Source organism: Castor canadensis, chromosome 9 (genome assembly GCF_047511655.1).
Source record: "Castor canadensis chromosome 9, mCasCan1.hap1v2, whole genome shotgun sequence".
Taxonomy (NCBI): Eukaryota; Metazoa; Chordata; class Mammalia; order Rodentia; family Castoridae; genus Castor; species Castor canadensis.
In genome coordinates, this window is record NC_133394.1 from 94,169,870 (window position 1) to 94,194,608 (window position 24,739).

At 36.5% G+C, this 24,739-nt stretch overlaps 1 protein-coding gene across 2 annotated transcripts in view; it reads left to right on the forward strand.

Moving 5' to 3' along the window:
- Btc (betacellulin) overlaps window positions 1–24,739 on the forward strand; it is a 60,868-nt gene that overhangs the window by 15,178 nt on the left and 20,951 nt on the right. The window contains exon 2 of one of the 2 annotated variants that reach the window (XM_074041999.1): window positions 10,711–10,809. The exons of the other annotated variant lie outside the window; for it this stretch is intronic. Within the exon in view, the coding sequence (XP_073898100.1) occupies window positions 10,711–10,809 (99 nt within the window). The remainder of the gene's footprint in view (window positions 1–10,710; window positions 10,810–24,739) is intronic. 2 annotated transcript variants of the gene reach the window in all.

Sequence of the window (24,739 nt, forward strand, 5' to 3'; positions counted from 1 at the left end):
GATATTGTGTCTTCCATTTGAATAGAGTTTCATGTTGGAGGAAGAAAGAGCTCAAATTTTACTTTCCTGATTTTGAATGAAAGTAAACTATTTGTGAAGACCCTGTTTTTTTTTCCCCTCTGTGTTTCTCTCCAATTCCCCTGCGAGTCCTGAGAATCCAGAAGCCTGTCATTTTATTTGATAGAGTAGGAAGTTCTTCAGGTGATGTTTGAGAGAAATTGAAAAATCTTTCTATTCCCCATGAGATGCTGAAGAGCTGTACTGTATTGAGACACAGTGCCTTTTTCCTAAGAGCCCTTCAGCTGCCTTCGTTGCCTCTTTGGTCAGCTCTCTACCCACAGCAAACTGTCTTTGAGCTTTGGATAAAACATCACACCCCAGCATGTGACTTTCATTCAACAAAGAGCCAGAATTGAGCGAGGTTAGCACACAATGGGATGAAATTTGTCCAGTGGGAACTTGGGGATGAAAGTGATTGGGTCAGATACATTCCTCCTTCCTATTCTTCTGTAGATGACTTCAAGATTCAATTCCTTTATGAATCATTTATGTGACCTGTGTGTAGGTGAACCTGAGATCTGTGTGCATTTCTGTCTCTTTGTGGATCATCTTGGAGCTACACCCACGATGATAGGTGTACATATTTTGTTGCTTTGCCACTTTCTTCATTTCATTTCCTCTTTTCCTTATTCTCATGACCCTGGGCTTATACCTGCTTGACTAAGGTAAAAAACCTTTAATCTATGTCTCAGGTTCTGCTTCTAGAAGACCCAGGTTGAGACATTCTACATTTTAGGATAGTTTCTTTTCTTTTCTTTCTTTTTTTTTAGTACTGGACATTGAACTTGTTAGACAAGTGCTCTATACTTGAGCCACACCCCTGGCCCTTTTGGTTTTGTTTACTTATTCATTTTTGGAGGAATTGGAGTTGGAACATAGAGCCTCATGATGCTAAGCAAGAGCTCTACCACTTGAGCTACATCTCCTCCCTCACACCTTTTTGGCTTTAGTTATTTTTCAGGTAAGGTCTCCTGTTTTTTGCTTGAGGCCAGCCTCAGATCTTTATTCTCTTATGAACATCCTCCCAAATAGCTGTAATGACAGGCCTATACCCCCATGCTTAGCTTCTTGATTGAGATGGGGGGTCTGCATAACTTTTTTGCCTAGGCTGGCCCTAAACCATGAAAATCCCAATCTCAGCTGAGTGGCGGGGAGTATAGATGTGAGCCACAGAAACTGGCCTTTTGTTTTGTTTTCCAGATAAGGTCTCATAGTAACTTTCCTAGGCTTGCGTTGATTTTGATCCTTCTACCTCTGCCTTTTCTGCCCTCTGGAACCACAGGCACATGCCACAATACTCAGCTTGTTTTTGTTAACTTTTGCCAGGCCTGGTCTAGAATCTTGATCCTCTTGAGTAGATGGGATTATAGGCATATACCACCATGCTTGGCCTAGGATAATTATTTTGAGCTAAGTAATTTCTCTTCTTGCAGATCTGTTTGAAAACATATATATTTAGAAAAACTAGATTAATGGATTATATTGTGCTTGGGGAAATATTAAAGCAGTAAGAGGGTAACAGTTTTAAAAAGGACAAAAAATGACCAAAAAAATAGAAAAGGAGTTCACCAAAGAAAGGAGGTGATCACTAATGTCAAACTTCACCCATTTCAGTTTTCGTCTGAGCCATCCATAAGCCCAGTGTTAAACATCAATTCCACTCCCTAATTTTTTCACACTCCATATTAGATGTAGCCTTTTTTCTTTTTCTTTTTTTAATTTGAGAGATATTCTTTAGTTTGCACATTCAAGATTCTGTATTTCTTTTGCTAATGAAGTTGTGATGGGAAAATTCACCAAGTGTTTACAGTTTTTACTCCAAATACTGCCTTAAACTGTAAAAACTTTATTAACACTATTTTCAGAAATCACATATATGATTTATAACCAACTTGATTGCCAGAGAGTACTATCTCAGATCTGACTTTATAACTGTATTCATAACATTGACTCATTTAACCCACCAATTGAATCAGCAATCCCAATTGACATAAATGGTAGGTTAATCACCGACAAAACTATACTGAGAATACAAAGAAGCACTCATGCAAAATATGCTGTATTTCCATTAATCAGCCAAGGCATATTAACTTTAAACCTCTTTAAAAACCAGTAGGATGAAGCAACACATGTAGTTTGTCTCCTTAAATACCTGTATATAAGCACACTAGAGAAAAGTAGCATGTGAGTTCATGTGCATGCATTTCTCCTTGGAAGTTGGTATTACAAACGTTTTATACTCAAATGAAATTGTACTCTAGAATATGAAATTTGTCAATATCCACTTACAAAGTTGAGGATCTAGTTTTTTGTTTTAACCAGAATAATTATAATATTCTTTTGATTCTGGTCTCTGAGAGCTAGTATGTTTTTGGTGCTAACTCTGTGAACATAATCACCAATAATTTCTTTTTGTGCCTATGTTTTTGGAAGCACACAGCTAAAACTTTGCCACAGCCATGAAAGTTAGATATTGTGGGCTTCAGTTTGCTGAAGGAACTGTGAAGCTCAATGGTTGAGAAACACTCATAATCACAATTAAATTAAAATGTAGGTCCAGGATTCAAACCCAGCTCCATTAGACTCCAAAGCTATTCTTTTCCCACTTCTCTATTGTTCTTCCCTTTAATAAAAAATAGAATTCTAGGGATTTGACTATGAAATGTTCTTCAAATTTCTGTTTATATTCATAGATTGATAAATTCTCCTTTGTTTTATAGTTGGATTTTCTTATGGGACATGGAGTATTGTCCAAATCTTAAAATTGTCCCTCATATGTGGACATTAGATCAAGGGCAAACACAACAAGGGGATTGGACTATGAGCACATGATAAAAGCGAGAGCACACAAGGGAGGGATGAGGATAGGTAAGACACCTAAAAATCTAGCTAGCATTTGTTGCCCTTAACGCAGAGAAACTAAAGCAGATACCTTAAAAGCAACTGAGGCCAATAGGAAAAGGGGACCAGGAACTAGAGAAAAGGTTAGATCAAAAAGAATTAACCTAGAAGGTAACACACACGCACAGGAAATCAATGTGAGTCAATGCCCTGTATAGCTATCCTTATCTCAACCAGCAAAAACCCTTGTTCCTTCCTATTATTGCTTATACTCTCTCTACAACAAAATTAGAAATAAGGGCAAAATAGTTTCTGCTGAGTATTGAGGGGGTGGGGGGGGAGAAGGAGGGGGTGGGGGCAGGGGGGAGAAATGACCCAAGCCTTGTATGCACATATGAATAATAAAATAAAAAAAAAAGAAATCACTGGGTTTGGTATATACAGGTGAGTTTGCAATGTATCTAAGATGTCCTAAGTCATTAAAATAAAGATGAATGGACATTTTGTGATAATGTTATATTTATTTTTAAAATTCAAAATGTACTTGGCTTTAAATATGGAAAATTCAGCTCAAAGATGAGGCAAATACAACATGCATAACTGTTTAAGTTGGTCACATAGGATCTTTTTTAAATAGTTGACCCAGCTGGTATACTACTTACCTCAGCATTAGCCATGACTTTGAGGTGATCTGTCATGTGCCTTGTCAAGCTGCCTGTTTTTGAATGCTTGTATTGTTCCTGCTGACTTCATTCCCCATGCTGAGTGATGGGGATAATGCTTTTAATACAGTCTGTAATTTTTAACTTGAGAATCTCAAAGAGCATACAAGTAAATGGAGCTTTGACTCACTGAAGTAGAATAGAATTTCTTTTCTTTTTTTTTGAATTTTATGAGTGAGTTTGATAGCTAAAAACTAACCCTAGAAAAAAAAGGATTTGACTTCTAATCATTTAACAAGTTCAGCTAACAAAATCACTTTGTTTTATTCTGTTTTTATTGATTACATGCATCCGAGATATTCTACAGGTCATGTGAAGCAGGGAGGGATGTATGAACAAATCAGAAACCAAAAAAAAAAAAATTGCAAAATACCTGAGTGATAGGTAAAATCTGATAGAATAACATCACAAAAGGAGCAAGTGTAAAATCCATCTGCTTAGGTATGAGGCAAAAATGATTCAAAACAGAATGATAACAGAGGGAAAAATAAAGCCATCTACACAGTACAACAGAACAAGAAACTTAGGAACTTCATTTTATGGTAATCAGAATAAAACTCAAATATGTAATGAGAGCCAAAAGGGACTTATATACTATCGAGGTTGCCATTACTAAAAGCATGAAGCTGAGTGCTCCTTTCTTTTCTGTCTTTGCCAGACCATGTGGGATGGTACTTTATTTCAATCTTGCATTTCAGGGAGGATGGCAAGACTTTGGAGGTATTTTAATGATGTCCAGTAAAATATGGTTGAAGGAACTGGGATGTTTAGCCTGATAAGAGAAAGCTTTTTAGGAAAACTTGATAGCTGGCTCCAAATATTTGAGAATCTTTTATGGGAAAGAGAGATTACACCTATCTCAGGTGATATCAACAGCATAGTAAAATAACAGAAGGCAAAAACCCAGCTCAAGAAAAAGAAGCATTTTCAGAGGTTTAGAAATAGGTGCTTAATACATTTTTAAAATAAATGAATGACTGTGATTGAAACAATGGATGCATGATACTGAAATCTCATGCCTTGGCTGGACTGAAATCTCTTTACTGAAATTTAAATGTGGCCTTAATGAAATCTGCCACAGTACAATTTCTGGTGAGTTGAGAGTTGATTGGAAGGATATTTTAAAACTGTTAGAGTCCTTAATAATTCTGAAATTTAATGTAATTTGTAACTTTTTTGAATGGAAAGCTTATGTCTTCTACAGATAATTACTACATTTCCCTAAATACAAATCATACATCCTCCAATAAAGATAATGATAATTTTAATGATTTATGTTTTAAAAAAATTCTTACATTATTTCAATGATTTTTATGAGCCAGATAAAGGGAGGGTCAGGGAACCTAGAATCCTAGGTTTTCTTGAGGAAAAAGTTCGGAATTTATTAGTTAGCTCAAAATCATACAGGGAATTAGAGATTGAGTCTGAAGATCTTTCCACGAGATAATGGTCCTTTTCCTTAAAATGATTTTTAAGAAGTCACAACTTGAGCTTTTAAAACTACCTAATTGATTCAGATTAAAGAAATATAATCAAAATGAAAGTTATATTTCAGATTAAAATATGTACAACAGGTTGCAGAGAATTACATTGATTTTTACCTGGGGACAATATCCCCTCTCCTACCGCACCACCAGGAGCACTTGGGCATTTTTCACTGTGACAACTCAGAAGTGGTGAATGGAGGGGCAGTGGACGCTCTTGGCATCTCCTAGGCTAAAGGCCGAGGATGCTGCTAGTCAGCCAAAAGGTCAACAGTGTGAAGGCTGAGAAGCCCACTGGATGTTACCTGTTCATTTTAAACCCAATTTCCTTCAACAATGAAGTGTGAGGTATAGAATATGAAATAGCTTTAAGTTCTTATTTTCCATTTTCTCTAAATAAAGTTATATTTACATGAATGGTTAACTTTAATTTCCTACCTCTTCTGCTTCTCTTGTTCTCTTCTGTATCATTGGTTTCTTCTTGTCAATTTTCTCTTAATATAAAACAAAAACTCTCTCTTATTTTGGGTACATATTGACTAATCTTCTCCCTCTCTTTTTAAGTCCAATGTCTTGAAAGATTGATCTACAATTATTTGTATACTCTTTGTGCCACTAAGATTTCTCTAGCAACATATTATTAGTGCAAATCCATTGTGCACATTTTAACCTTTAATTCTCTATCAATTTATCTATTATTTAATTTCTGCTGAAAAATAATTCTTTCTTTTACTCTGTGGCTGTTTTTCCTCAGTCTCTGGAGAGCCCTTCTCTTTCAGCCACTCTGTCTTATTGTCATTTTTCAGAATTCTGTTCTTAATCAGTTTTCTCACACTGAGAGATCCATTCCCAAGAAATTAAATGTCAATTTATTTTCCATAACTACAAAATATAAACTCTATGACTTTGACTTCACTCTCCAGAGCTCTGAATCTATATATCCATCAACTATCTCCTGGATGAGTCACTGCAAAGTCACTCTACAAAACTGAATTTCTCTTTCCACATCCAATCTGTATTGTCTTCCCATATACCTAATATCATCATGACTGGTCAGTCTAGCCAGTTACCTAATCCCTAAACAGTAGGGTCATTTCAGACTCCTTTTTAAATTACTTCACATCAAGTTTTTCCCATTTTATTTTGTGACTCTCTCATATTTATTTCTTTTCCATATCTAGTGCTACCATCTTGGTTTAGGTGTGCCTAAGTCAAGTAATTAAAAGTAATTTTTCAAAATAGAAAAAAAGGATGATTATGCTCTTTCTCATTTCAAAGTTTTCACTGACTCCATTATAGATGCATCACAGAATCCAAACTAACTAACATTGCATTTGCGCCTTTTGTTATCCACTTGCTCTCTACTGTCCATCACATTCCCCACCCACCCTCCAACAATCTGGGTACGTGTGTTTTATCTCATGGCATGTTTTCTTATAAGCTGTCACTTCTATTTAGAATGTCTTGGTGGTACTACTTTATTTATTTTTTAAAGTTACTTCTATTTTGAATAAAGTAATGAACATATATATTTAAAACCAGACAATAATGAAAAGTTTTTAACAATAAATAGCAGATCTTGTACCATACCTTCTTGTATTTCCCACTCCCTCAAGGCAACAATTTTTTATACTTCTAGGTGTTTCTTTGGGCATTTGCCACCTCTCTGTTGCTAAGTAATTTATTTATATTGCTGTGTTTTGACTTGCAAAGTTAAGGTCTTACCCTATTGAGTTTTTCGCTCATAATTCCAGAATAGTCAACTATACAAGCTGATACTCATATAATTTCAGAAGTGACACAGCACAGATCTGATTAATCACTACTAGTTTCCCCAGACAATGTATGTGGGCTAATTATTAGCCCTAATTTTATGACTATTGTTTAATTATCAATATTAACTTTATTATAACCACATAAATATTTTCCACTGCTGAAATAAACAATACAGTACAGTGATTAATTGCTTATAAACTTTTGCAAGTTATTAATTGATACTTTAAGAATCATTTATTCCCCATTAAAAACTCATCACAAACTTCAACTTCTCTATGAAGTTTTTGCCACTAGGCAGAGTTGATTCTCCATGCGGTGTTCCTCTGTATTATATCTGATGCTATACTAATTACACAATACCTTGAAGATTTATGTGTCTGTCTTAGCAGAATATGAGCTCTTTGAGTTTTACCTTTGAGCCTTCAGGGTCCTGTACCAGAGCCAAACACATAGTACTTAATAAATATTTGTTGAGTTACAGTTGGAACAGGAGTGCTCTTTCTCTATACAGTAGCCTTTGGTATTTGGTAGCTGACTTTGTGAGCATATCTCTGATTTCTGAGGCTCTTCTTACAGATCACAAACTTAAATTCCTGTGAGGGTCTCAGCAGTTAGATGAACACACCAAGCCTCATGGGTCTTGTGGCATTTGAAGGATCACCTGCTTCTCTATTCCAGCCATTGTGAAGAAAGCTTATGTTTCCAGACCTTCTGCTGTAAAGATAGAAGCAGAAAATTCAGGTTTAATAATGAACTGCCTTATTCAATTTCTAAAATATGTGCAGGCCAAGGAAAATGGCTCTTCATAATAGATCTGATTTATAGCCACCAGACTATGAGTTGAAGGTTGTTGGGATGAGCAGTACAGGATATAGTGAGTGTGTGCCGCTCTAGCACCCTCCATTGGGTTTGGGTGCTGGTTTGGCTTGAAGAAGCCTCCTCCCAGAGGCTCTGCCTCCACCTATGAGTATAGTGTCCTCTTATAGCCAAGTGATACTAGCATGTAGTGTGATGTTTAGCAAAAAAGAGCCTGGCCCACAGGCCCCAGCTTGTCGTAACGTTTAGAGAACTGAAAAGAGTTTCACTGGAATCAGGGTTCCCTCCTTTAGGTGGAAGTGGAGAATAAGTTATAAGTGATAGTAGAAGGAATGCAACTGGAAGAAAAGTTGTGCAGTTGTGTGCTAAGCCATGCTTTTTCTTATAAAATTGAATTTTTTCACTTGGAGACATTGCCATCCCCAGTTTGCACATGTTGAATCTCAGATTTAGAGGGTTTTTTTCCTTTTCTTTTCTTTGGGTTCCCACCAATAGAGAAGATCAATTACAATTAAGAACTCATGTTGTCCCATGAAGAAAGCCCATGTATGGATTTTAGAAATGAATTAAATGTGTTTTATTAGTTTTCACTAGAAATTGCTACTGGGACCTTGGATTTAAAGAGTATTTGTTAGCTTGTAGATGGATTTTTTTTATCTGCTGTGTTCTATTTTAGGTGGTGGGGTTACAAAGAGGAGTAGCATTCACTTCCTGTGCTTAAGAAACCCTAAATGATTGTTTGCTTGTTTGCTGTAAGTGTAAAGGGAGGGTCAAGTGTTGGAAAAAAAGGTGTAAATAATTGAGAAATTTGGTGGCCAAATTGTGAGTTTTTAAAAAATGAGTCATGCCTTTTCCCTTGCTGTAGCAAAGAAATTATGCTTGTAGAAAAGTTAGAAACTAAAAATAAGCAGAATTAAGGAAAAGGACCCTTCCTAATCAACCAACTCTGTATTTCTATACCCATCTTTTTAACTGTTTGTTTATATGAATGAGGGAAATGCACTTCACACAAATACACACCCATTATACCAAATTACTGCCCTGTAATCTGTTTTCTTACTTAGAAATATATTGAAATGTTCTATTTATATTTAAACATCATTTTATGTCTGAATAGCATTGTATTTCATGAAGGTATGCCAAATGCATTTAATCAATCCAATTGTTAGGTATTTAAGCAATTTCTAATTTTTTATAATTTATGTTCTATAGAGAGCTTTGTAGCTAAATCTCTTTGTGTATCCTGAATTATTTCTTTAGGAAAAAATTACATGCAGTGTAATTACTGAATATAAGAATTTGTATATTTCAGTTATTTTTGTGTTTATGTTTTGTATAGTGCTAAGTTGCCTTCTGGAAAAGCAGTTAAAATTTACCATATCATGGAAATTATGTTTCCATTTATCTTCATTTTTACCGATATTTGGTACCATCTCTTTCTTTTAAAAAAAATCCTAAAATTTGATAAATGGAAAAAATCATTACGAAGACAATTTTTATAAATGCTTGACTCTTGAACTTGCTAGGTACTCTTGTTTTCTGGTACACTACTGCCACTTTGTGTTATGATTTATTGGTTGACTAATTATATGCTTTTGTAGCTTCAAAGCAACTTGAACATCAAGTATACCCTATTCACTTCTGTGTTCCTGGATGCTAATGAATCTTTGTTGGACTGAATTGAATTGGAGAACATGTTGTTTAGAAACTCCTGGCCAGATGTATAATTTTCAGTACAGCTAGTGGGAGGTTATGATTCCTGTCAGTTGCACAATGATGAGTAACTTCTATTGAGCACTGTTAAATGCCAGCACTGTGTTTGGTGCTCTGCAATCTTAACACATACTTACCACACGCAACACCAGCAAAAACAGGTCATGAACTCAGGACCAGTTATTTCTCAAGTCATCTTTCTTGTCCTTCCCTCTTCTCTTCTCTGCTATTCTCTCCTCTTTTCATTGCTGATATTTTAAATATATACTAATTACAGAGAACAGAATAATGAACCAATATCCAACATCCAGCTTCAACAAGTATTAACATGTGGCCAGTCTTGTTCATCTATGCCTTCTCTTCACCATCTTGCATCTTCATTCCCATGTTGTAGTACCTTAAAGCAAATCTCAGGGCTGGGGGTCACTCAACAGTAGATCACTTGCCAAGCATGCATAAATCCCTGCATCACAAAATATAATAGAAGTCATGATACTAATAAATATAAAGCCAATCTCAGATACATTGTTGTATTAATAAATATTCACATATATCTCTAAAAGATATAGATTCTTTTTTAATGTAAACTATAATGTCATTATTATACTTTAAAAGTTTATAGCAATTCTTTAATATTATCTAATATCTGGCCAGTGCTAAATTTCCTTGATGATCTCATAAATAACTTTTTGCACTTGGTATGTGTGAATCAGGATCCACACAAGGACCAGTTGTATTCTGAACTATTCAAACTATAACACAAAATTCCTTTTTCCCCTGTAAAATATGAAGACAATCCCTTAGAGATAGTCCTAAAATTCTTAAAGAATCCCCATGAGCTGAATATCTATTTCATTTTTCCCCAGAAGGAAATACACTCAATAGTTAGCTCCTGAGAAGCACTGGGTCTGTGTGGAGGGCAGCAGCTTGAGTCACTCCTTTTTTCATTTTCTCTGGATATGGATCAGTGTACTCACCTGGTAACTGGTGTCTCAGCCCCTCTACTGCTCTGTTTTTGTGATAAGACTCCATCCATCACAAGCTATGGTCTGTGTCCTTCCTTAATATACATAATTGATGTAAGTGATACTGGCTTGAAAATTCTGTCTTTAGCACTGAGCTGAAAACATGAGATGTGTTGGTGTCTGTACCCTTGCCTGGCTGAGAGAGAATGACTTGGAAATGGAAACCATAGGCTTGGTATTTTCATAAATGTATCATGACTTTGTGAGGACATTTCACATTGAGCAAATTTTCAAGTTGTCATGTATGTGTTTGGTTCTGTTTTGAACTTGAAGGTCTAGTCATCCTCGACTGTGTGGTGGCAGATGGGAATTCAACCAGAAGTCCTGGAACAAATGGCCCCATCTGTGGAGATCCTGGGGAAAACTGTGCAGGTAATGCTTAATATTCATATTGAATCTTAGAAAGTTGATCTCCTTAAGATTTAGTCTTTCAGTAACAGTTTGTGTAATGCTAGGTAGTTCTTTGGGCACATACTAATATACTAGGTACTGTGCTAAGTGCTTTGCATGCAGTAATTTGTTCATTCCTTATAACATCCTTCTGAGTGAGGTAATATTTTTAATTTTACCTTACTTACCTTACTTAGAAAGACTAAGTAAATTGCCCAGTATCATTCACTAGTAAATATGGCCAATTTGGGATTTGAAGTCAAGTCTTGGGATTTGAACTCAACTCACTATGGCCAATTTGGGATTCTTAACTACTATGCTGGATGTCACAGAAGCATGCTCCAGACTCTAGCATGTGATATGTTAGACTGCATTTATGGAAAGTTTGTGTATTCTACTCAGCTTAATTTTTTTCTTTTCTATTCTGTACTTTTAACAAGGAAAGAAAGTGAGGATTTCTTATACTTTACCTTGGAGATGCTTGAATTAGTGGTTTGTTTGTTTGTTTGTTTGTTTTTTGCAGTACTGGGGCTTGAACTCAGGGCCTTCACCTTGAGCCACTCTACCAGCCCTATTTTTATGAAGGGTTTTCGAGATAAGTTCGCATGAACTATTTGCCCAGGCTGGCTTTGAACTGTGATCCTCCTGATCTCTGCCTCCTGAGTAGCTAGGATTTTAGTTGTGAGCCACTGGCACCGAGCTTAAAGTTATTAGTCTATGGTAGAGCTTCCTTCCTTCCTTCCTTTCCTCCTTGCCCTCCACCTCTCTCTTTCTTTTTTTTTCTTTCCACAGTATTGTATATTGTACTTAGCCTTGCTAGGCAAGTATACTACCACTTGAGCTGTGACCCCAGTCCTGTTTTTGCTTTTAGTTTGTTTTTCAGATAAGATCTCATGCTAACTTTGCCTGGTCCAGCCTCAAACTGCAATCCTCCTACCTCTGCTTTTTGTGTAGGTGGGATTATAGGCATAAACCACCATGCCTGGCCTATGGCAGAGCGTTTAACAAAACTTTCCTTAGAGAAAGAGGCTGAGGCCCAGCCTTGGACCATCTTGGACCATCATTTGTTGACCCTTGGTCTAATTCTATATAGATTTGTGATCTGGTTTTCTACAAAAGTTATTTCTGACTTCAGAGGAAAAGAAACACAGGCTGTTTCAAAAGGTAGGGTGGCATGGGGAAGGGCCTTCTGTATTCCCTGGGAACTACTCTGAACTGGGATCATGGTAACTGGACATGAGTGTTCCTTTCCTGGTACCCTGGAAGCACTGTCACTGAGCCAGGAACATGTTGATCAAGTCGCCTGATGTGACTCATCAGCTCTAATCCAATCTTCCTCTTTCGTCCTTCTCAGCAGTGAGTAGGCTGGAGGGTGTGTATAGGCTGTGAAATCCACTGATGTCTTAGGTCATGCTTGTGGAGTCCTGGCTTTGTCACCCATGTCAGAAGAATAAGGCTGACTTTAAACAATTGTGTGTTTTCCTTCAGTGTGGTTTCACATATCTTAAAGAATGACATTTTTCACATCTCCCTTGGGAAACTATTCCATAATCTGACGATTGACAATGTTCAAAAATCTTCTTTGTTATTATCTTAAATATGTTTTCTAATTTTATTTTTATTGTAGTAAGCACATTTAATAGTAGATTACTTTTTACAAAAAGAATTAAGGTGGACAATCCAGTTTTGTTATGTTGCAGGAATCAAAAGTTGAGATATGGGACATGGAGGCAGTTTAGCAGGAAACAATGTGTAATTGTGCAGGCATAGATTCAGTGGACTCATGTCTGAAGGTTGAGCCCTGAGAACAAAGGGGTCTCACTTTATATACCCTTGCAAGCAGGTTACAGAAGCAAAAAGCAAAGCTCAACCCACATATGGTTGCATGTGACTTCAATGGCTATTTCATTCCCTCAGTGTTATGTTTCAATTCTTTAAGTTTTATCTCTCTGCTATCCCATCCCTTCCCCCTGCTTTATTATGAGAACACAGCCTGTCTGTTTCTGTTCTGGTTCTCCTTCCTACATCATTTCCCCCTTTGATGCTCGGACCCACCTAGGGTCAAACAGCATCATCTTGATTTAGTGGTTTGTATTTCTATAGCATCATTACATGTGTGGCCATTTTTCTTTTTATTGTGGCCTCCATAATGGTCTTGATAGACTTCAATACCAGGCAGGGCAGTATTAAACATGCTCCCAGGACAAGGCCTATCACCCCTATCCAGGTTTTGAAACTGCCCAAGGCAGAGAACCATCCTCCAAACAGATCACTGGGAGTGCATCCTCTCCAAATCTAGATGGGGACATGGGCAAGCTTTTTCATTCTGTCTGTGATTTCTTTTATGACTTTTCCTTTATCATCAATCTGTCAACAGCAGTTGCTTAGGTTAAATTTTTCATAAACTCCTCCTTCAGAAGCAAGCAAATAGTCTAAGGCCAAGCGGTTCTGATAGATGGCATTGCACATCTTAGTGCTTTGTTTTGTCAGCAAATCGAGAGCTCTTGCAGTTTCATTAGTTATAATTTCAACAACAGCCTGAAGCCTGATGATGTGGTTGAGTATATATATTGGGGTGCGATAGTCCCAGGACCCATCTTCTGCCCAAGTGGCAGGACCATAGTACTGGATGATTCACTCAGGAGGCCATTCGTCATCTTTCCAATTGCCAATTTGTAAGGTACCCTGTTTTTGTCTACTTAATCTTTCTTTATATATGGGTAATCCCAGTTTTTCACCTTGCCTAAGGGAAAGCAAAAAAAAAGGATGGTCTGATTGAGCCTAGCATGCAAGATCCAAACCAGCTATTACGTAGCACCATGTAAGTTTGCGTCCCACAGATCCAATACAGCCCTCTGAGTGCCTGCCAATCTACTTTGGCAGTAAGATTGTTGTAAGATTTCTGGAGATTAGGGAAGCTAGTCAGTGGGTGGGGATGAGGTTTGGTGTGGTTTGGGGGTTCCCCACCATTGAGTCTCTTGGGTGGTGTCATTGTAAAACTTCTGTCCTAAGCAAGTTAAATCTCCCACAGGGTGGAGAATTGGCCCTCTAGGTGGGAGATGCAGTAATTCCCGATGATGGAAGTTTTTAGGAGCCAGACACCTTTCCTGTGTTTTGGGAAAGCAGTCTCATTAAAAGGCTCTTGTGGTTTTGTGGTTCTAGCTCCCTTGCTTCCCCAGGCCAATGGTCTCCCATGTTGGTCCCCCCACAAACATAGATAGCATGAAGTGACAATTCAGTGTCTGAGCTATAGACTCAGCCAGTGAGAGGAACAAGTTTTTGGCCTTGGTAGAAATAGAAAATTCACTCCTTATTGCCTCATAAAAGGAGTGAAAAACTTGGTATGAGAAATTCTCATGGGTAACAGTTACTAATTTGAGGTACTTCAGAGTCCTAGGGTTAAGGCCCTTTTCATCTTTCCTTATACTAATTACATGTCCACGTGTCCAGTCGGATGGCTTAGGTATAGTGAAATTTACATGGTTACAGGTGTCACGTGTGCAGTCAGGGGTAGCTTCCCCTTTGTGAAGAAGAGCTGTGTATTTTTCCCTTTGCAATGTGGCCCATGATACAACCCCAGTAAGGGCAATAATAAGAACCCACATCATCACATGACCCAGAGTTGTCTCCCCTGCACATATACTTATCACTTGACATATAGGCTCTTTCCCAAGCTAGACCCCCACAGCCACAGCCGATACCTCCACACCCACCTTGGTCTAGGGCCACACATGCATCAAAGAACATTGACATTGGCTTGACTTGTGGCTGACAAGGTTCCCAGGGTTGCGGACACTCCAGATCTCTTACCATTGCTCCCAAGGGCAGTAAGTGGGGTTGAAGAAGACTTGCTGATTACCATGGGAACACACTAAATAGGTGGTATGGTTGTGATTGTATGTCCCAGTGACAGAGCCTGCACAGGAATAGTAAGTATGGAAAAGTAAAGTCCTGGTGACAACACTTCCTGCTTGAGTAGTATGCATACACAGGTCACAGGATGAGGGGTCCGGGGCCACAAAGGAAAACCAGATCAGTAATGATAAAAAGTAATTATGCATCCTGCCCAAAAGAGGTAGAAGAGAGCTAGTAAAAACTTTTCGCTGTGAGTACAGTCAGTGCAGGAGGTTTCTGCCAAACCTATGGAGAAGATTAGCATGAGAACTACAGCAACAGGTACAGACAAGGGGTGGCAGTGCATTACAGTGAAATAACTGGTATGGAAAACAATCCATTGGTTCCATTGGAAAGTCAACTCCTCAAGCTTCTGCTGTGGATAGACTAGTCAGCTTCTGGAGTGTGACTAGAGCAGGGCTGCTGTCCTGCCATTTGTGGTCTCCCAAGAAGCGCAGTTCTGTTGAGGAAGTGTGCTGATGATCCAGAGAGTGATCTTACATGGTGAAGCTGGATCAAGGATGCACTCCCACTCAAGAGAACCTGGCTTGACTCAGCTGCGATGGATCCAAGGAACTATCTCTGCTACTTTGACTGTGGTAGGACAAAATAACAACTAAAGGGCCTCTCCAATGAGGCTTTAGTGGTTGGACATTCCATTCCTTTTCCCAGACAGTGTTTCTTTTTTTTCACTTAGTAGAATTACCGTGGCAACAATATATTATCAGTATATATGTCCAAGAAAATGAGTTGTTTTTAAAAGGTCAAAACCACCATCTTTAAATATCAAAGGACATGTTTAGAGCCAGTAAAAATAGTCTCTTTGTCTCTATTTAAGTAGAAGACCCTGTCTAAAAACAATATGAGTTTGTGTCTACAAGGGCTTCAATGCCGGATAGCCACACAGGTATAAGAACCATTTCCTCAATCCTCTCGGCCTTGGTTATTTTTGAGAGGTCTGGCACAAGTGACTCCATTAGAACTTTGATGGCATTCCCCCCTTGTTTCCAAACTGCTTGTCTCTGAGTAGTCTCCTCTGAAGACCTTACTCCCATCCAAGTACTAACCAGGCCCAACCCTGCTTAGCTTCTGAGACCGGATGAGATCAGATGGGTTCAGAGTGGTATCGCCGTAGACTGAAGATCTTTCTCAATTGATTGTTTTTTCCCCTCATCATGAGGACTCGTTCTTTGTTGGATTTTGTTTGCTTGGTTGGTTTTGGTCTCATATTGGGTGGGGGTAGGTAACGAGCAGATCAGGTGGGAGTCAGTGCCAACTAGGCTTTTTGGCCAAATTTAAGCAACAAAGACTTAGAAGAAGTGGCTCTTAGGTAGTGGACTTCTAGACAAGGACAATACAAAACAAAATCCAACAAAAGCAGATGTCTAAAAAGCTAATCTGGTTGACACATAAGCACTTATTAGAGCAATTGTTTATGGACTTGATTGTAAATGCCCCAGAAGGATCAGAACTGTAATGACAAAAGCTTGAGAGAGCCATGGTTAAAATTCTGATGGACAATTTAGCAACTAACAGAACAGTATAGCAGTACCACTAACTTTTTGTTACCATGTTTATCTAAACTTTGTGTTTCAGGAGGCTTGATATACTTGAAAAACATAAATATGTTTAATAAATTAGGAACTAGCAACAGCATCACAGCTCTGTAGAGGTTATATGTACATATTAGTTTAATTGTTGTTTTTAAAGTAAAACTTAAGATTTTTCTCATCATTTGGGGGTAACAGTGTCAGTGACCTCAAACAGCCCAGTCACGGACACATATAGGATACTGACTGCATTAGAATCATCCATGACAACAGTTGTTTAACCAAAAGGTCATCTAGAAAATTTTGCATAAACCAACTCTTAAATGAACTTTTATTTAGTTATAACTCAGTTACCTCAGCAGACAAAACCCTGACAAAAATCACCAGAGAACACGGGTAAATATTTATGGGAACTAAGTATGCAGTTAGGAAACCTAATGGCCAAAAATCATGGTTCAGATGTTGATAATGGAGATATCCCAGATTGTTGATATTAATAAATGGCTTATTACATACAACAGGATCCCACCAACTTGTAGTCAATAGAGCCCCCCCCCCCCCACCATAAAATAACAGGCCCTATCTGGCCATCCTAGGCCAAAAATTCCTCAGCCCTACATATGGAAGGAGTGGCAGAACATCTTCACTCTATTGACTTTGATAAAAACTGGAGGTCTTGACCTCCAGTGTAGTGCTCCTTTCTGAGCTTTTTTTCCTTTGCTTTACATAAATAAATCTGTCTCAATCCTTATATCAATGCAGTAGTACTCCTGGTACTCAGCTGTCTATTGCCTCTCTGTGTTTTAATAAACTCTTGTTTTGATAAGTTTGTGAATTAACATGTAGCACCAAAAAATTTCTGACAGTTATCTTGACAAAACAAAAACCATTTTTAAGACAGCTTTTTGAAAATGTTATTAAGAACAATATAATATTTTTAAGATAGCCTGGTTGTTATGAGCTTAGAGAATTAAATTTTAGTTTAACATCAGTACATTAAATTTTGACCTTATAAAATCTTTAATGTGACTGGATTTTCGTCAGTTTAATCACTTATATAAGCATTTAAAAGCTCCATCTTTTTTATGACAGCTTACTCTGTACCTTTATGACAACTTATTTTGTATCCTCTGGAGGAGCTTGTCTTTATCTATTTTTTAAAGTATTTCTTAACCTTTTATTTTTAAAAAACCATGTCCTTAATACCTTATATATATTTTTGTTACTTGTTGAAAATAACTCATAAACCCTTTTGACTTAGATCCATCCTTATATTTGTATAAAGAAAAACAGAAAAAAAGTAACTTTAAAATTATTTTTTGTATAAAAACAATTTATAGACAGCCCACTTGTTAATAGACCCATGTATTAAAAGTGTGAATTAAATCTCAGATTTCATTTATGACAGAATGAAACAGGCTAAGGTCGGTCAGCTACCCAAATTTTAGATTCCTGCTGCAGGCTGTGGCTCCCTTTTTCTTTCTTTCTTTCTTTTTTTTATTCACTTCTGGTCTGAGCCAGAGTGTTGATCCTTCAATGCTTGTATCCTAGTGAGACCTGATCGAAATAAGTTTGAAAACTGGTTTACTGAAAAGTAGTAGTAGAAAGAGTAGAAATTTTTAAATTGACTCTATAATAAGAATCATCCTCAAGATGTTTACATATTCATATGTAAAAAGCTTAAGCAGTTTATAACAAATATCTTTAAAATAAACACCCTGTTTTTTTGCTACGTTGAATAGCATGTTAACCTTATAACAGCCATTTAAGAACCATTTTGAAGATGCTTACACATACATACATACATACATACATACATACACACATATACAAAAGTTTCATAAATTAAGCATGCCAGAAAAAATGTCAACTTAAGTGCACATAAGATGAGTTGGAATTCCAGGAGCAAATTAAATTTTGCCCAATGTGAACAAATTGACACACACAAAATTAGAGTGCACTCTCAAGAAAAACTTTTTAAACCATAACTACAGGGCTATCTGGTGGAATGGTGGATGATTCATCTGTTCTATTGTGAGTCTCCTCGTTTGGAACTGAATTTTTGTTATTCATCCCTTACCCTCGGCTGTGGCTATTCTCAGGGAAGAGCTCAACCCCCACCCCCTGCCAAATACTGGAGGTTTCTTGCATTTTACTCAACGAGCTTTTTTTTTTCTGGTATATCTTGCTGGTGAGAGAACCCAGTAGGTGTTCAACCTCCCTAATTCCGGAGGTGTCTTACACACTTTTGCCCTACTCCCTAAACCTAATAGATCCAGTTTCACCCCAGGCAGGGTTATTTGGGGGTCTCTGGGAGGTGATCAGTCTCCCCTTCTACCTCTTAAAACCAGGCCTATTATTCAAACCCAGGTTCTTATCAGTTTGACAGGTGGTGCTCCCCTCCTCTCACTGGTTCCTGCACCTCACGGGTTCCATTGTTCATCCGAGGGCTTCACCCTGACTCACTGGGAGAATGAGTGCCTCCTTCGGATCAAACTGTCTGTTGACACTTGGTGGGATCTTCTCCCAGTGGTTTGGGGATGCATCCTGGTGACAAGAGAGGTGACAAATCACCATGTCCACAATCCCGGCAGCGAGTCTCCAAGAAATGTTACAGGAATCTCAAGCTGAGATACAGAACACTGAGGCAGTTTAGCAGGAAGCAACATTTAATTGTGCTGGCACAGACTCATCAGACTTGTGTCCAAAGGCTGAGCCCCAAGAACAGAGGGGTCTCACCTTATATACCCTTGCAAACAGGTTATAGAAGCAAAAGCAAAGCTTAACCCACATGTGGCTACATTGGCTATTTCATTTTCCCAGTGTTTTGTGACCTTCTGCATGTTTCAGTTCTTTAAGTTTTATCTCTCTGCTATGCCATCTCTTCCTCCTGCTTTATTATCAGAACACAGCTGTCTGTTTCTCTTTTGGTCCTCCTTCCTGCTACATCAGTTATAGGCATTATGTTGTAGAGGATCTCTGCTTCTGTGACTTTTGATGTAGATTCCTTATTTAAGCAGAATCATACCACTTTGTTCTGTGACTACCTTATTCCACTTAGTCCATTTTGGTATCCACAATGTTCATTCAAATTGTCATATATTTCAGGGTTTTCTTCCATTTAAAGGCTGAATATTATGTCATGGTATATATTCCATATTTTATTTATCTATTCATCTGTCAAAAGATGCTTGAGTTGCATCTACATTTTGATTCTTGTGAATAATGCCGCAATAAACATGGGAGTGCAAATATCTTTATGAGTTCCTGATTTCAATTATTTTGGATTAATACCCAGAAGTGGGATTGCTGGGTCATATGTAGTTCTGTTGCTAGTGTTCTGGGGGGGTCCTCCATACTACTGCCCACATCAGTTGTGCCATTTGACATTCCTGCCAGTAGTTTACAAGCGTTCCAACTTATCTCTCTCTTTCTCTCTCTCTCTCCTCTCTCTCTTGGTCTCTCTCTCTCCCTCTGTCTCATAATAATCCTAACAGGCATTAGGCAATCTCTTTTTAAATTAATTGTATAAAATAAGGGGTTTATTATGACGTTTCTGTACATGCATATAATGTACTTTGATCATATTAGTTTCCTCTATTTTTCTTTCTGAGGTGATCTTTTTCTGTAATTTTGATTGTCATTTCCCTAATAATTTATAGCGCTAAGCATCTTTTTATATATGTGTTGACCATTTATAAATCTTTTTTGGAAAAATATCTATTCAACTACATATCCCTATTTAAAAACTTGGATTATTTGTTCGCTTGCTAGTTTAAGAACTTCTTACGTATTTTAGATATTAATCCTTCATTAGATATATGATTTGAAAATGTTTTCTCCATTCTGTAGATTGTCTTTTCACTCTATTGTTTCTTTTGCTCTGCAGAAGCTTTTTAGTTTGGCATTGTTTCATTTGTTTATTTTGGTATTGGTCACCTATGTTTTTAGTGTTATATCCAAGAAATCATTACTAAGACCAATGCAAACAAGTTTCCCTTTATGCTTTCTTATGGTAATTTTAAAGTTTCAGCTCCTGCATGTAAGTCTCCATCCAGTCACTTTGGGTTGACTTTTGTGTATGATATGAGAAATGGGTCAGTTTCATTCTTTTGCATGAGGATATCCAGTTTTCAGTCCTCACACATTGAAGAAACTATCTTCATTTAGTATTCTTAGCACTGTTTATTATGTTCACTTGGCCTATAGCTCTGTCTTTTTGCCAGTACCAAACTGTTTTAAGTGCTATAACTTTGTATATATTTTGAAATAAGGAAATGTATTTTTTCCAGTTTTGTTTTTGCTCAAGACTGTTTTGTTTATTTGGGATCTTTGTGGTTTCTTATCAATTTTAGAATTGCTTTTCCACTTATGCAAAAAATATTATTGGAATTTGGTAGATATAACTTTGAATCTGTAGATTGCTTTGGATAGAATGGACATTAAACTTTTCAAAATCTGAACATGAATGTCTTTCTATTTATTTGTGTTGTCTTTAATTTCTTTCACCAGTATTTTATTGTTTTCAGTTCACAAGTCTTCTTTAGCCAAGTTTATTTTTAAGCATTTCATTCTTTTTTATTTTAATTTTTGTTTTATTTTTGAATTAACATTCATTAATCATAAGAGAGGCTTTCATTGTTATAATTCCATACACGCACACAGTGTATCTTGAGCAAGTTCACCCCCTCCATTATAGTTCTATTTCTACCTCTTTCCACCTTTTCAAACAGCATTTGGTGGGTTTCATTATGCTGTCTTCAAGTGTATATCTGTACATACTTCCATCCTCTACACTCCTCAGAAGTTTGATGCTGTCATAAATGGCTTTGTTTTCTTAATTTTCTTTTTGGATAGTTTATGGTTGGTTTATAGAAGTGCAACTGATTTTTGCATCTTGATTTCAGATGCTGTGACTCTGCTGAATTCATAAATTAGTTCTAATATTTTTGTGGAGTCTTAGGGTTTGCTATATACAAGATCATATTATATTAAAACAAAGATCATTTTACTTCTTCCTTTTAAATTTGGATGCCTTTATCTTTTTTCTTTCTTAAGTGCCCTGGTTAGGACTTTCTGTACTGAGTTGGATAGAATTTGTTAGCGCATATGTCTTCATCTCATTCCTGATCTTAGAGGGAACTTTTTCAGATTTTCACCATTGAGTATGATGTTAACTCTGGACTTCTCATAAATAAGCTTTATTATATTGTGGTAATTTCCTTTTATTCCTAGTTTGTTGACAGTTTCTTTTACTCACAAAAGGACATTAAATTTTGTCAAATGCTTTTTCTGCATACATTGAGATGATAATGTGATTTTTTTCCTTCACTTTACTAATGTGTTGTATCACATTGACTGATTTTTCTGTCGAACCATCCTCACATACCAGGGATTAGTCTCATTTGCTCGTGCTGCATGATTCTTTTATTTTGCTGTTGGATTTTCTTTTCTAGTATTTTGTTCAAGATTTTTGGATCTATGTTCTTCATGGGTATTGGTATCTGTAATTGTCTTTTTCTGTAGTGTCTTTATTTTGCTCTCTCAGGATAAGGCTGCTCTTGTATTCCTTCCACATCAATGTTTGGGAGGAGTTTGAGAAGAATTGACATTAATTAGGTATTTGGTAGGATTTACCAGAAAAACCACCTACCTATTCTTGAGCTTTTTTTTGTTGGGTGGTTTTGATGTTGATTCAATCTCTTTAGATATAGGTCTGTTGAGATTTTCTGTTTCCATATGACTAAGCCACAGTAAGCTTTATGTTTCCAGGAGCTTAACCACACCTTTTAGATCATTCAATTTGTTGTTGCATAATTTAGTAGTCTTGTATGGTGTATTTCATTTCTCTGACATCAGTTGTAATGTCTCTGGTTTCATTTCAAGGTTTTAGTTATTTGAGGTTCTTTTTTTCCCATTAAGTATTGTTAGAGTGTCTTTTTAAATTTTGTTTGTTTTCAAAAATAACCAAAACTTAGTTTTCTCACTTCTTCTGATGATTTTCTATTCTTTGTATCATTTATCTTCTTTACTCAATCTGTATTATTTCCTTCCCTTTTCAGTTTGTTTGTCCTTCTCATAGTTCTTTAGAGTGTACAGTTAGTTGTTTTTTGAGATCATTCTTTTTCAATGTAAGTGTTCATTATTATAAACTTCCCTCTTAGTACAATTTTTGCTTCATCTTTTAAGTTTTGATATGTTGTAGGTTATTTGTTTCAAGATATTTTCTAATTTTCCTTTTAATTTCATCTTTGAGCCATTTGTTTTTTAGGAGTATATTATTTGACTTCCATATACTTGTGAACATTCTGGTTTTCCTTCTGCTATTATTGATTTCTAGTTTCATTTCATTTTGATCAGAAAAAATAATTGATATGATTTAAATCTTAAAATTGTTAAAACTTTTCTGGTGTTTGCATATGCTCTATCCTGAAAAATGCTCTCTGTGCACTTGAGAAGAACGTATATTCTGCTGCTGTTGGGTGAAAATGAGATATTGAAGTCTTCTAATATTATAGCATTCCTGTCTGCAAGGTAGTTCTCTGGATGGCCCTGGACCAACCTAGATTTCTTCCCTTTCTTTCTTATAGTTTCCAAGAATAACTGTACAATATGCTGGGAATCAGCATCAGGAGGAACTGGTCAGAACAAGCTGGGCTCTGTTCCTGTCCCTCCTAGAGCAGGATGTTCTACAATGCCTTAGCTTATTGAGTCTCATTTACTCAGGGAATAAAACTCAGGACAGGTTGTTTTTCAGGGTTTATCAATTGCAGTGCCGTGTGGAACAACACAGATTAGATTCTATTCTTCCTGTGCAGTTTTCCTGAGCTGTGATGGACTTGCTCACCATGAGTCCTGGGCTTCTGCTATCCCTTTTTGCCTGTCTGTGAGTAATAAAAAAAAGTTGTTTCTTTTAACAACTTTGTTCTGTCTACCAGACTTTATAAGTGGATTGATAACTAGTACATGGTGAGCACTATCTATTTCTCTTTTCAATTCTGTCAATGTTTGCTTTATATACTTGGGGGTTTTGAAGTTGAGTGTGTGTATAATGAACTGAAAACATTGTTTACTACAATTTCCTTCTTTGTCACTTGGTCTATGGTGACAGATTATGAACTGAAGCTTATATTGTCTAATATATGTATAGCTATCACTGATCTCATGCGGACTATAGCCATCCCTTCACTTTCAGCCTGTAGATGTCCTAAAATCTAAAGTGAGTTTCTTACAGACAATGTAAGACTTTACAGAGTCGGATCTTGCTTTTGAATCCATTCAGTCACTCTATCTCTTGGTATTGGGGAATTTAACTCATTTACATGTAAAATAAATACTAATAGGGAAGGACTTACAATTTTTTAATTGTTTCCTGTCTGTCTTGTGGTTTTTGTTCTTCTTTTCCTCTCCTGATCTTTCTCTGGCTGCCTTTGTACCAATATGCTTTGATTATTTCCTTTTTTTCATTTTATGTGTCTTCTGTGGGCATTTATTTATTGATACATAAAATATAATTACAATAAATATAATTAAAATAATATATTTTAAGATGGCAAGAACTTCATTTCAATCATATATAAAAACTCTGCACTTTTACTTCTTTCCACTTCACACTTTGCAGCTGACTTATAATTTAAATATTTTATATTGTAGATCCATCAATATAGTTAATATTTTTGCTACTTTTGCCTTTTAAACTTTATACTGGTATTAAAGGTGATATATTCACCACCACTGTAATAATATAGTACTCTGAATTTGTCCCTGTATTTACATTTCCCAATGATAATTTTTCTTTATTTTCTCTTTTCTTTTTAAAAATGTACTCCATTTTATTTGTCAATTAAATAAATAATTAGTATTTGAATGTGTGAATGAGAAACAATCCCCATTCATTCCCTTCTTGAACCTTAGACCAATTTAATTTCTAATTTCTAAGATTAAATTACATAATTTCTGTTGTGTATTCCAAACAGATAATTTCATTTTATGATTCTGGGGATATTTTTGTTAGCATATATTAAATATACAAAATAATAGGTTCCACTATGACCTTTTCATGCATATATACAATGTACTTCAGTCATATTCATCTCCCATCAACCTCTCTGAATCTTCTTTCCCCATCCCTGTCCCCCAAATAATTGCCTTTCTACTTTCATGTCTTTTTTATTTTTCTTTTCAATTTAGATTACACATGAGAGGAAACATGTGCAATGCATTTCTTTCTGAGTCTGGATTATTTTGCTTAACATGTTGGCATCCGGTTCTATCCATTTTCATGCAAATGCCATGGTTTCATCCTTATTTATGGTTGAATAACACTACATTATGTACCATACATATTATGCATATACATATATATGACACATTTTTTATCCATTCATCTGTTGACAGACACCTAGGCTAGTATGATAACTTGCCAATTGTGAATAATGCTGCAATGACCATGGGTATGCTGAATTTAT